The sequence below is a fragment of the Sceloporus occidentalis genome, unplaced genomic scaffold (genome assembly GCF_023333645.1).
Source record: "Sceloporus occidentalis isolate IW3139 unplaced genomic scaffold, rSceOcc1.0.p SCAF_20, whole genome shotgun sequence".
NCBI classification, from domain to species: Eukaryota; Metazoa; Chordata; class Lepidosauria; order Squamata; family Phrynosomatidae; genus Sceloporus; species Sceloporus occidentalis.
Window position 1 is genome coordinate 12792278 of NW_028317000.1, and position 14496 is coordinate 12806773.

The 14496-nt window shown below is 41.7% G+C and overlaps 1 protein-coding gene across 4 annotated transcripts in view; it reads right to left on the reverse strand.

Moving 5' to 3' along the window:
* The window catches only part of RTN3 (reticulon 3), a 39076-nt gene that overhangs the window by 17912 nt on the left and 6668 nt on the right, over window positions 1-14496 (reverse strand). For 2 of the 4 annotated variants that reach the window (XM_089483472.1, XM_089483474.1), the window contains exon 2: window positions 7026-7076. The exons of the other annotated variants lie outside the window; for them this stretch is intronic. In XM_089483472.1, the coding sequence (XP_089339598.1) occupies window positions 7026-7076 (51 nt within the window). The remainder of the gene's footprint in view (window positions 1-7025; window positions 7077-14496) is intronic. 4 annotated transcript variants of the gene reach the window in all.

Here is a 14496-nt window from a genome sequence, read left to right on the forward strand (position 1 = left end):
CAGTGAGCACTGTGTGCAAAACATGAAACCAGTGCTTAGCTCCCCAAATCCTCCTCATGATGACTAGGGCATTCTGAGAGTTGTTGTCCAAAAGTGGAACTTTCTGAAGTTCAAGCCAAGAATGTGCCTTAGAACCTTCTGGATTCCATAAGCATCCTCAGCAGAGAGGCCTAGTGCTTTGGGCTATCTACCCAAAAGCCCTCACTAAACCTTCCAGCCTGAAAACCACTGTACAGTGGTACCCCGGGATACGAATTCACCGCGTTACGAAATTTCCGGGGTACGAAAAAGTTAGATTTAAAAAAACTGTTCCGGGTTACGAAGGATTTTTCGGGTTACGAAAATCTTTTCGGCGCGAAATTCAAAGCGCGGCTAGCGGCTAGCGGCTTTCCAGCGGCTTTTCGGGTTGCGAAATGTATCGGGTTACGAACGGCGCCGCGGAACGAATTAAATTCGTAACCCGAGGTACCACTGTATTAAAATTTCAAAAGCCAGAGCATAACCGGAAGGGCTCTGAGCAACAAAAACATGCAATATCTGGATTTTGATGTGTGTGTGTTGCGCTATCCTCCTGAAAAACTCTGTTATGTTTTCAGATCCTGGGCTGTTTTAGGTGCAAAAGAAACTTTTATTTAATAGAGAAGTAAGCTTAAACATGGCTTCTGGATCACTTCCTCCTATGTAAAGCTTCCCCTTGGTCTAAAACATATGTATTTTCAGTAAAAAAGATTAAGGGGGGGTTGGCAGGCCATAATATAGTCCTGAGGATGGCACTCTTCCAAACCCCTGATATGCATTGTGGTCTAGATAGGATGCCACAGCTAAACTAGGGTTTGGTTGTAGTATGGATTGTACTGCCCCTCCTACATTCACAATGCCTTCCACTTTTCCAATCTGCAATAACCAACATTTTTCCGGATGCCCAAACGGGATGATCTAAAGTAACTGTAAAAAATTCAAAACAGAATTCAAAGCCCAGTTCAAGCCACAATTTCCAATTCTAGTTTTGAGCCAAATTTACAGTTTGTGGTAAGCTTGTGTGATTTACATGTCGCTGGAAATTAGTTATAATGAAAAAAGATGTGTCAGGAAGCGGGGACAGAGAACCAAGTATCTGAGCTACATGATGGGGAGGGATGGAGAAAAAGAAAAGTAAGAAACAAAGCATGATTCAATCTATGGTTCAGCCGTGCTATCTGAACTGGACCAGTCTTCCATTTCCACTTCTGGTGAGTGAGCAACCTAGATGCATAATACAAACCCCTACAGCTTTAGCTCCATTATCGTTCCTCTTACAACACTGGCCCTTAACAAAACTAACAGTAACTTTGCCTGCCAAGAATGAAATTTACTAAGGGCCAGTACAGACTGGCCAAAATAAAGCTGCTTCGGGTCAGTTTGGAGGCATGCTGTTTAAATGATGCATGCGTCCTAAGTGGACATAAGCCATACTCCATTGGAGCGTAGCTTTGGCACAGCTTCTGAGCTCTTAAGATGTATGTCATTTAAACAGCATACCTCCAAAGTGACCCAAAGCAGCTTTATTTTGGTCTGTCTGTATGGGCTCAACATTTCTAAAATACTTCTCACTTTCCCAATTAATTTCCATTGTAAAATTAGGAATCAGATTTATAATTGTGAAGTTGAGTGCTTTCATGGCTGGCATCCATATCTTTTTGTGAGTTTTTCAGGCTATGTGGCCATGTTCTAGAAGAGTTTATTCCCAATGTTTTGCAAAATGTCAGGAATAAACTCTTCTAGAACATGGCCACATAGCCTCAAAAACCCACAAAAAAACTATAGATGTATAATTACTTTTCTAACACAGGTCCAAGAACAGGGATGGAGAATGTGTGGCCTCCAAGAACAGGGATGGAGAATGTGTGGCCCTCCAGAGTTTGGTGAACTGTGCTTCCCATTAACCCAAACCAGACTGGTCAACGGTGAGGGATGATGAGGAATAGTAGGTCATCATGAAAGGCCAAAGGTTCCTCACCCTAAGTATGCTAGAGTTGCTCTTAAGCATCTTGTCCAGTAACACTGGTAGCTTGCGCATTTTATTTCTGTTTGCCATGGCCACCTCCAAACCCCCAGCTGGAAGGTAATTTTTTGCCTTCCAAACAAACCTTGTTTGTGTTCAGTTACTTCCAAGAGCAAGCTTAGGGAGACAAAGGTGAAGCTGACAAAAAACAAAAGGAGAAACACAGCGTGCAAAAGCAGCCATAGCAATTGCAGGTGATAGCCAAAGCAGCAAGTTAGCCAGTCCTTGTGCAGCCAAGCTAGGTCACAACGTGACTTTACGTAGAGGAGAAAGTGTGAGAAGAAAAATGTTTGGGTTTCCAAAAAAAGGCTGTAACTGGTTTCCCACTCCTTGCCCCAAATGTCTTTTTGTTGTAACTTCCTACTTTAGACCCCCAGAGCATTTCAGAATGGCAAGCACTAGGGCTGTATAGATAAATGGATCCTCCATTTCTGCGGCAGTCTACTTTTGGAAACAGAAGGTGCTGAGGATAAAGAAAAGGGCCTTCACACCTTGATGATAGGCTTCTCAAGTGGCTTTCCCCAACTTGATGGTCTACAGGTGTGTCATAATCCCTAGTGAACATGATCGTGTTGCATGTTGAATGCCTTCAAGTTGTTTCTGACTTATCACAATCCCAAGGTAAACCTATCATGTGGTTTTCTTAGCAAGGTATGTTCAGAAGGTTCTTGCCATTACTCTCCTCTGAAACTTGCCCAAGGTTACTCAATGAGTTTCCATGGCTGAAAAGGGATTTGAACCTTGGTCTCCGAGAGTCCAAATCCAACACTCAATACCACACTGGGCCTCACAGTGCCATGATGGTCTATTAAACAGACCTTTGGTCTGACTGATCAGGGCGCTTTTAGCATTCTTAGGGCCTTAAATGTACTTTGAAAAAGGTGTGGGTTTGGAATACAACTCCAAGAAGCCCCAAGCTAAAATGGCCATTGGTATTCTTTGAGTTCTGATCCAAAGAGTAATTTTCCCCAGGTAGGTATATCCTAACAGGCAACATTCTTCCCCAGCAAACACATTACTAAGGATGATGTTTAGCAGCTGGCAAATGTTTTTTTCACTTCTAAAATAAGGGCCCATCTTGAAGCCAGGTTGACACTACACCAAAACACCTGGGAGGCCAGAGTTTGGACATCACTGCACTACACTAACAGGAGTAAACATGAATAACTGTGCCCTATTATTATTAAATCACAGCAACATGAAGATGCATGCTTCAGGGTGTCCGCACTCACTTTACTGCCATTTATTAATATGTGATGATCTGCAAATTCTCAAAGCCTGCAGATCCAAAGGGCCAGTGTATTTTTGTGGTTTGAAAACTGGACTATGACTCTGGAGACCAGGGTTCAAATCCCTGCTCCGCCATGGAAAACCACTGGGCAACCTCTCTGCTTGAGAACATCTTGCGATGGGGTTGCCTTAGGGCCACCATGTCTGAAATGACTTGAAGGCACACAACAACAGCAGCAGCAACAAGATTACAGAGCATTAAGGAAAAATGCTAGATTGATGACAATAGTACAGTACTAATGGTATTGTTAAGAGATAATGATCTGTTGTTTGAGTCTTAGATTGCTCACGGCTTCAGCCTGTGGGGAAACAGGGTTATAAGCTGCTTCTAACAAACCACAGCTAAGAGCACTCTAAGAAAATAAAATGGAGTAAATGCTGCAGACCCAGCACCTTCTCCACTATGGAACGTATTGAGGAAAAGTCTTTAATATGAAATGTAGCGTGCATGAGGACAAAATGGCTGCCATTTTTCACCGAACCAACCAAGTCTAAGCTATAGCGAGTAAACTTTGAAGGATTTGCTTTAGGGTTCCTGTGTAGCTTCTAAGCTTACAGTTCTACTTTAAACCTAGGGAGGTGGTTTTATTCCAAGAGTGCTTTGCAGAATCCCAAGGGCTCTCTCTCTCTCAAAATCTTCCAATGTGTTCCTCCCAAGAAGATCAACATTAGTGAAGCTTCCTTGAAATACACTGTCCAATGCTATGCATCTTCTGACACCATATGCAGCCAACAGGGATGCTAGGATATATCCTTCTTTACTTTAGGCCAATGGCGAGGGATAAGTGTCTGAACTGGAAGGCTCCCTAAACTGTTGTAGGACAAGCCCATGAAATTGTTTTGCAGTAAGGAAAGGATTCTATGGAGATTAACATACACTTAATGCTGATTGGGTACCTTCCAAAGATCTGGAGGGCCAATTTCCTCTCCTGCCCTGGAACCTGGTAAAGACTACATCCTGCCATAGAATTTGCTGCGGAGGAAAAAAGACTTCCTTTTTAGAAAACAAGATGACATGCGAGGCATACGCTTGTTATTGTGTGCCTTCAAGTAGTTTCCGACTTATAGCAACCCTAAGATGAACCAATCGTGGGGTTTTCTTGACAAGATTTGACCAGAGGGGGTTTGCCATTGCTTTCCTCTCAGGCTGGGAATTTGACTTGTCCAAAGCCTCACCATTCAAAAATTGATTTACTCTATTTTGGGAGTAACTAACAGGACTCCAGCTCTTCTGTCTTAGGCTAACAGTGCTCCTGGAAGCTCTACTAGGCTTCTTAACAAAATGCATCCACAATAGGCCTTGCTTCTGGTGAAAGTAGTGCTTCTGGGAGCATTATTTCACGAGATGCAGCCATAGGTCAACAGGCAACTTGAAGTTGCACACAGAACATGGTATGCTTTGTTTGCAAGGCTAATGGTAATTCTGGAAGCACTATTATTTTCATGAACAAGACGAGGAATCACATACTTCTCATTTTCACTAAATAGTCTGTTGTGGTTGCTTGGGCAAATTCAACAGGAGAGAGACTCCATGGGCTCAAGAGGTGGCCAAGGGATGATGTGTCCATCCAACCCAAAGGAAAAATTAGCATGAGGTTCTTAATTTTAAGACAGACTTTGCTACCGTTCTTGAATGCCTTGTGAGAACAGCAAAGGGCTGGATATGGGTTAGACTGGATGGCCCTTGTAGTCTCTTCCAACTCCATGATTCTATGAAGAATTTCTGCTGCACTGCAGTTCTCACAATAATATTTTGGATGGAGCATGTTTACATTCATTAAATTCCTGCATGGATGTTATTCCTGCCTATGACTCATCTATAAACTTATTTTAATGGTACTTTATCTACTGGATTGTCTAGCCCAGTAATGCCTGCTTGGATTGGTAAGAGCTCTTCTAGATCCTTTTAACTGGAATGCCACAGATACTTAAACTGGAAGCTTCAGTATATTCTGTCACTAAACGATGGGGCTGTCAGTTGTTATACAATGTATTGGAAACCCTTTACAGGCTTGTAAGCCCTTCTTTCAGTTATATGCCCTATATCACCCGCATGGCATCCCTTCCGATTCCTTCTGCATCACACAGCATGGAAACTACACTGACAACAACCAACAATTCATTAATGGATTAAGGTAAGAGTCGTGCTGTGCCTGCCAGAGAGTCCTCTCATTCATTACAGCAAACAGTCCTTTTCAGTGTCCAGGAAAGAGGTTTACAAACTGTACCATCACAGAATGCTTTTCGCACCTTATTTGCTCACCAAGGATGTCCTGGAGCATCTGCTAATGACTTCTTAAGCATGTAATGATTCTGGGACACTTCCATCAATGGTGCACAGTCTGTTTGTACATGGCACTGGACAGTTCCAAGGAGCTTTATCAGTGCTCATGTGAACTGCATACCCTTAGAACATGACAATGTTCTCTTTGAAGTCCATTGTTGCTGGGGAAGATAATAGAAAGTGGCCAGTCTGGTTTTCGAGTGAGCCATTCATCTGTTATGGCTGATCATCCTGTCAAGGTTTCACTAGAGATCTCCAGAAAATAGGCCACTGCTAGCTTCAACAAAAGAGATTTTGCTGGGAAAGAACACTGCACCAAACTCTGACAGATCCTGAACAGCAACAATCTTTCCCTAATCCCTCGGGCCTCATGATATGGAGAAAGTACAGTTGGCCCGCCATATTTGTGGCTTTGACTTTTGTGGATCTGATTATTTGAGATTTTGATTAATATGTTCTCTCTAGGAATCTCTAGGACCTCCAGCACAACTCTTCCAGAAGTGGGCCATAGAGTTGTCTTGGAGAACCTAGATGTTCCTAGAGAAAACACTTCTGTAGACATCTGTAGGTCCTCCAGCATGATTCTACGATCAACCTCTGGCAGATGTTGACCATAGAGTTGCACTGGAGGACCAATCTAAGAGGTATTCTCTTAGATAAAAAGAATAGTGGTTTTTTTATTTGCAGTTTTCCCATATTCGCTGAGGTCCTACACTCCTAACCCCAGCGAATGTGGAAGGACCATTGTACATGGTTTGATTTTTGCTCCTCTTCACAACCACATCACCATTGCTATCCCCAAATCTGATGAGAACAATTCATTTTTCAATTTATGGACAAGAATGTCTTTACAAATGCTATATGACTTCCTCTTTTTTTTTAAAAAAAACCCATCACTATCAATTTATGTTCGCTGGAATGTACTTTTAGCAAATATGGCAGGTATGAAAACTTAACACTTCAGATACAAATCATTTAATTTTAACTGCTAGCTGGTAACAGTCACCAAGAAGGTGGAAACTAGATACTGTGGGACCTTGGTATCATCTGAGGTTTGGTTCCAGGAGCCCCTGCAGATACCAAACCTGTGGATACTCAAGTCCTGTTATATACAATGGCATGTTAAAATGGTGTTCCTTACATAAAAATGCAAAATCAAGGTTTGCTTTTTGGAATAATAAAAATATTTCCAAGCCTTGGATGGTTGAATCTGTCGATGCAGAATCCACAGTCAATTTTGTATCAGGCCATGAAGGAAAGACTGTTAAATGTACCTCAACAAGCTGTTCTGTGGCGAATTAGAGATTCTGTGAGATGAATGAAAAAGATGAACCCTACCCTGTCCCCAGTTACAGCCTCTTTCTCAACATTTTTCTTTCAGTAGGGGTACAAGAAAAATGACAGACTTGCCTTGTAAGGTCGAAAAGAGAGAGACAGGCTGAGAGGAAGAAACAAAGGAATCTGAAAGGAAAATACAGAGGATGAGATTTGACAACCCTGGAGTGGAGGAAACAAGCATTTCATTAGTATAGCTTTGCATCAAACGTCTAGCCCTCAGCTACACCTGGCCCCGAGATTTGGGGGAATGGGGAGAAATTGAAGCATTAGCCACTCACTCACCTGGACAAAAAGTCTGACGAAGCGCCTAAGAAAGGAATGCCCACAACACTATTTCCTTTAAGGTTTTTTTGTTTGTTTGTTTTTTGCACTAGGAATGCCTGGGAAAGAAATGGTGAATGCATGCTACTTGCACTAAGGGTAACAAGAAGGCTTCTGGGGAAGGCAAGAGGAAAACTGAGCACTAGAAACAGGTTAACAACATAATCATTTCTTGTGTCTGCAAAGCAATGGGTCCAGTTTGGTTATCTGAATTCTTTCTTCTGTTCCAGATGTTGGTGACATGGATGGAGTACAGCTGAAATGCGACTTTCACAGGTTTAACTTTTGCAAAATTTATTGAAGAGAAAGGATTTTCTTCTTGCTCCTTCCAATGGCAAAGGCACCACCACCTTTGGGGAGCACATGTTTCCCTTCTCCTTGCTCATTTCAAAGTAAAGAAAGAGCTCTGTGGCGGTAGTGGAGGCTATCAACCATGGGCTTCTACCTCTGGAAGGAGAGAAGGGAAGCACCATCCCATTCTCTTCTCTTGTTCCAAAGGCAAAGGGGCAATAGCCATGCTCCCTGAAGGCAGGGGAGCTAGCCATGCATCCATTTCTGCCTTGGGGATGAGCATGCACAAGTGCCACAGCAGGGTCCCTAACACGCTTGCGCTCCTTAGTTCCAAAGGCAGAAGTGGGTGCCTGGTGTTAAATACTAAGAGTTAGTTTGGGGCCTTACAGGTATTTGCAGTTTGCCTATTTTCACAGTGGTCCTTCAACAAAAGAGATTTCCATGGGAACACTGCACCAAACTCTGACTGCACAGTGGTTCTGTGTCCAACCCAAATGTGGAGGGATGACAATAAAATGAAAACAGTAGTGGAAGGTCTTGTCTGGGCTGATGGACAGGAATGTTATACCACTGAAACCTTACTGAGCCTCCAAGATCTTCTGAAAATACATATTATATCAAAAGGCAAATGAAGTTATCGATGAGCCGCATACAGAATCCGTATTGTGCCCAAACCTTAAAAAACAGCTCCCAATTGTGGCTGTATGCACCTCCTTCCTTCTTGCACAGGAACCAGACCTTGCCATCTATGAGGACATTTATGAAGATCTTCTCCAAGATCTTCTTAATATACATGTTATATCAAAAGGCAACTGAAGTTATCTATGAACCACATTACAGAATCCGTATCGTGTCCCCAGCCTAAAAAAAAACAGCTCCCACTGTGACTGATGCTCCTCCCTCCTTCTTGCACAGGAACTGGACCTTGCCATCTATGAGGGCATGATACTCAGTCACCCGTCTGCAGAAGGAGCAGATATACCAGCTATGATCTGTGGTTTGATTTTCTACCCGATCTCATAGATTATTATTATTATTATTATTATTATTATTAACCTTTATTTATAAAGCGCTGTAAATTTACACAGCGCTGTACATACAATCTTATAGTTAGACGGTTCCCTGCCCTCAGGCTTACAATCTAAGAAGACACGACACAAAAGGAGAAGGGAGTGGTGGTGGGGAATGGGATCAGGTCCGAGTTGGAAGAGACCGCAAGGGCCATCCAGTCCAACCCCCTGCCATGCAGGAACTCTCAATCAAAGCATGCCTGACAGGTGGCCATCCAGCCTCTTTCATCATGCGAGAAGCCAGTAGGAGCCAACTGCTGCTTCTGCTGGGAGTTCTGACATTGTGGTAACCAAACCACAGAGCAAAAGTATCTGTGGTTTGTTCAGCTATTGTGAACAGGAGATATTAGTCTACACACACCTGCATGCTACCTCCTTCTTGCCAAGTCATAATTCTCTTTCATTCCATCTTGCTGTGATGTGCTGATAGGCCTGTTGTTGCTCATAAGGTCAAACCACTGTTTGCACTAACTAGGTTACAACAAAAACTATCCTTCAAACTTTAAAATGCTTCAAGCAAGCCACTGTTAAGAGCCAATGGTCTGCTCTCATGTTCTGCAACAGCTTTCACTTCTGCAGTAGAACAAGTGACAACAGTTTTGATTTGTCATTTCAGAGGCCATGAAGACCCAACTAGCAAATCAAACCATGATTTGAAGCAGGCTTGCAATCCCTGTTTTGTGCTATCTCACTACAAACTATGATTTGTTGATGCAAACATCATTGCGTATCACAGTGAAAACTCCCTTGATCATGCGAAATGTACGAACTGAAGTTGACTGCAACCTTACAGCTAACGCCAGGATTTAGGGACTCTTCAAGCTTGAAATAAGATTCTGAAGAAAAACACATTATCCTTTCAAACATTTCTGAGACAGAATCTGAGGAGGATTTTAACAGAGTGCTTCAATTTTGCTTGACATAGCAACCGTTCACAAGCTCTTTGGTTAGTGTGATGAACTCTGGCCTTCGTCCCAGTCCACAGCCCCAAAATTCAGAGGAAGACCACACTTTGTTTGTAACACTTTGCATCTGCCTTAGCTCTCAGGCTCTGAGCTGGAAGACGGAAGAGATGGCGTGTCAGCTTCTGCCTACACTTCCTCTGTATTTTGGATGGCCACAGATCCAAAGAACCAAAGCCAAGCCTCCACTTCCTTGCTCTAGTTTTGGGAAGGGGAACCGGATGGCTTCATTTTCTGCTTGCACCGAAGTGGTGAAATCTCCTTCACTAGAGAGATTAGACCCACTCTTTCCTTATTGGTTTTTAGATCATAGACCACCCAACCTGGTGTCCTCCAGATATGTTTGACTACAACTCCCGTTATACCCATACAAACATGAGAGATGTCTAAAATAACTGAACACCACCAAATCGCAGGTGGCTGATCCATGGATAAGTCTTGATTTTTTGGGCTAAAATTTTCAGACTTATACATGAGTACTGCGCATGCCAAGGTACATAGATACTACATATTATACACCTCTGAGAAGTCAAAGAAATCTTAGTACTTCCAAATACTACAGAAAATCTGCCTTGCAGGTCATCATAACTAGAAAAGCTCTTGTCCCACACAACAAGAAGCAACTGCGTGCTTTGCGGGCAGCTTCATAAAAGAAGCATCACCCTCTTCAAAGTGTATTATTACAGAACCAGTTTAACCAACCCTTCACAGACCTTGGCAGGTGACTCACATTTTCCACTCTAACCATACAGAAAAAGAGGAGGAGGACACAGCTCCAAAACCTGATGTACCAGGTTGGGAACGGTTATTGGCAAGGGCTCCACTGGGAGACGTAAAGGGAAGAAGTCATTACCAGCTGCTTCTCATGCCTCTCCCTCCCCAAACGCATCCCAACAGCGCATTTCAACATCGGAGCTGTTTAGCAACTAATGAGTAGCAACTCTACTCAAAGCATGACAAGTTATAATCTGCATAAGGAGTTTCCCACAGGAGGTCTCCGCTCTCTGAAAAGCTCACTGCAATCCTTTTGCAATGCATTTGCTAGCTCCATCGTGCCACTTTAAAAGGGGGGGACGGACACAGGTGGAATAAAACAATAATGAAAAGCCTTTCCTGCATCAACCCCTGAACCCCCAAAATGTTCTGTCCAAACTCACCTCTTCTGTTAATGGGCTATTTAGCATCGTTTGCCCACAATATTAGCTTTCAGCAGTACCTTCATTTTAATTTACCAGACACTGTAAGAAATGTGCAGCCTAAGATGGCAATATAAGGGTTCTTAGTGAGATTTTTCCAAAGACAGCCTAAGTGGACCCCAAGCTCAGATATAAATGTAGGTAAAGGAGATGTATTAAACATCTAAAAACTATGGAAATGCTAGTACACAAATGTAGTATTTCCCTACCTGTGATATAAGAAGAGTGCCCATATATACAAGTCTTTCCCACTGTTTAGCAAGGAAACTACCTGTTCCCATCTCCTGCTGTTCAGTATAAAATGGGGATTAATTGGCAAATACAAAGCATTTAATTTCAATATAAAAACAAGCTTTAAATGTCTTAGGACATTTTATGCGTGGTGGTCAGCAATGTTAGTACATTTCGATAAGAGCAGTGGGGCTGAACCCTTCTGAATCGGAGACATGTTCTTTAAAAATAAAACAAGCTTTAAGACCAAGGCAACAGTGGCTGGCACATTAGTTGCGGATCACGGCAAAGGACTGTATGTTATGATGGCAATGAGGACGCATGTTGCTCAGACAAAGCTGGAAGGCTGCCTAGAATTGCCTTTGTGAAAAGAGCGAGGGGGGGAAAGCACGTTGGTCAACTTGTCTGAACAGAAGCAGGGGATCTTGCATAAGAGGAAACACATCCAAGCCATTACATGAGGGTAGTAACTACTCTCATGCCAGACATTAACAAAGCATCTTAAGAGTCCAACATTTCTAATGAGTCCTTAATTTGTTACAGAAACTGAAGCAATTGTTTCCCTGGAAAATATTTGAAGCTAAATTTAAAACCAAGTGGATTGGAGACCACCTCAACTTCCACATTCCTAGGCTTCTGAACAAGTGCAACGTCAACCCAACCACTTCTGCATGGCAAGTTGCTCTCATGTTACTAGCTACTGATATGATCAAGATGCAAATCCCAAGCCTTGGTATCATCTCAGCTCTTAAGAAATGTGTGACACATTTACAGCACCTTGGCATCACCTGCAAATGAAAACTGTTGTTCCAAATTACTTTTAAATTAATGTATGTGCTGGACCACTATTTGCAGCATCATGGGCCTGGCCCTTTTCCCAGCCCCAGAAGAGCATATTCTTACTATTTCATCCATTAGCAGAGGGTAGTATTCCAATAAATGTTTTAGTGTAACTGATCTCAGTGGGATGAGAACAGTAATTAAAAGAAAAACCCTTCGCAACATATTCTCAAGCCTGCTCTAGATATGCAACAAAATGGAGAGGCAGAACGGATTGTAACACTTCAGGTTGCTGCAGGTGAAGGATTATATCCTCACCCATTTTCTACTTGGAAAATAGAAATATTAATGCAGCAAGGAACACCTGTCTTCCATAGTTAGTTTCTATTTCCAGTTTGAAGAAATGAGTAGGGAGAGGATGATTGAAAGTGGATCCAGGCATATCTTGAACTGAAGTTGGATTTTTATTTATGTGGCTTTGATGCAGCTTTGTTCCAGTTTTCTAAACAGGGGATACAATAAAAACATCACTATCCAAAATCTACAATACGTTGATACCTTTATTAGACCAATTATAATGCATAAAATGCATCTTGCAAACTTTTGAAGCTTCACTGGATTCTTTATCAGATGTTAAAAATCATACAAGAGAAGAAAAGTGATAATGTTAGAGTTACAGGACTATATTTTGTCTGAGATGATGATGATGATGATATCTGTATCCTGCTCTTTTCCCAGAGAAGTTACGTTAAGATGGTCTGTAGGGATATCAATGCAGACAGAGGCCATTCTAGACTACTGGTTTAATGCACTTGTGTATTCGTAATATAGTAGGTTATGGAAAACTGCAATGCAAGAAATAAGTGGTACTTCCTATATAATACTTTAAATCAAGTGTTGTAGGATCCTGAATAATTATGCCTAGAAAAGTAGGCATGTTTTCATGCCTGAGAACAGAAATGGCACAAGCCAAACAGCAAGACATGTACAAAAAGAAGGCTGTGTTGACAAAATTTTGGGAAGACATCCCAAGCTTTCCAGAACAGGTTCTTCAACTTAGCCTGGCACACCTAACCATCTTGGGGCTTAGAGAGTAAGGTGACAATTACAAATCCATTGCTTGGATGTGATGTTGTGGTTTGTGCGTTGGACTATGACTTTGGAGATCTGGGTTCAATTCCCTGCTTGGTCAAGGAAACCCACTGAGTGACCCTGGTCGACTCACATACATGCAGCCCCAGAAAACCATGTAACAGGGCTGCCATAACTTGGAAAGCACATACTGTATATACTCATGTATAAGTCTAGAAATTTAGGTCTAAAAATTGACCCCAAAAACCTGAGTCGACTTATCCACTGGTCAAGGTAAGTATTGTATCTCAAATCTTATTTAAAAGAAGGAACCATCCCCTGGTGAAAAACAAGAGTATAATCTGTCCTGGAAGCACTGACCCCCTTTACTCTCCCATCCATCTATCCTGAAGCACAAAGAGTTATGTCTGCTGGGATTTTGTAAATTCTTTCAGATTGTTTTGCTTTGCTTCATCCTTTAGGTCCTTTATTATATGCCCCTAAGTTTTACTCGTGACTTATCCATGGGTCAAAGCAAAGTCCATAACTTTGGCCCTAAAACTTGCCTTCAACTACATAATTATAATCAAGTATTTATGGTAACTGTCATGATTAACTAAATTCTGTCAGCAAGAGACTCCTCATCCTTCTGAAAAATAAGCCCATGCTATTCCATTTTTAGGGAGAGAATTTGGTTGCATATTACTACAACAACACAGCAGGTGAATGTCCAAACCCCCAATTCAAGACAACTGCACATGTTCAGGCCTCTTCCATATCCAGAGATGGATGAGAGCAACATTACAATTCTAATAAGTATGGTGATATTAGAACATATTCCTTTCTATTAATTGTATGAATGAAGTAACTTGGTTCTTTATTGTTAAGATAAATAGTGCAACCATGCCTTGCGTCTGCAATTATGGCACGGGAACAAGTTCTAATATTTGTGGGCTAAATTAAATGTCAAATTGCTGGTTTAGGTACAGCATACATTTTTCCCCAAACAATATTTTCAGCTGGTCAGAAAAGAATTGATTTTAAAAGATTCAAGGGAGTCTTGTGGCACCTAACAGATTTATTTTTATGATGAGATTTTATGGATTACAATCAATTTCTTCAGACAGAATATTAAAGCCCTTGAAAATAATACTAGTAACTTGTTTCGTATTAATCTGATTATAACCATGCTTGGTCATATGATTCATCTCACAACTAAATCATTCCTTTCATCAAGATACTCTTGAGGTAAGAAAGGCTTTTGTGTTTCCTTTTTGGTCTTGTGAACATGAACATTGTCTACCAGACTTTTCTTCAACTCATTAGTTTAGACTAACGCAGCTTTGTTTGCTGTTTTGGTTTCGTTGGGGCTGGGCCAAGGCAGCAAACATCAGAAAGGAGTAACAATGGAAAAAATGACAGAAGCATCAAGTATAAATATAGTTCTTATGCCCTAATACATTACTTTAGGAACTGTGATGGCTCTCAAACCTAAGGAAGACCCTGCTGCAGTGTGCAAGATATATAGGGAGTGCGGCAAAGAGGTGAAGGTCTGGGTATAATCAAACAAATGCAAAGACCATTTAGTTGTAAATTAATATGGTTTACTGGTCTGGTTTGC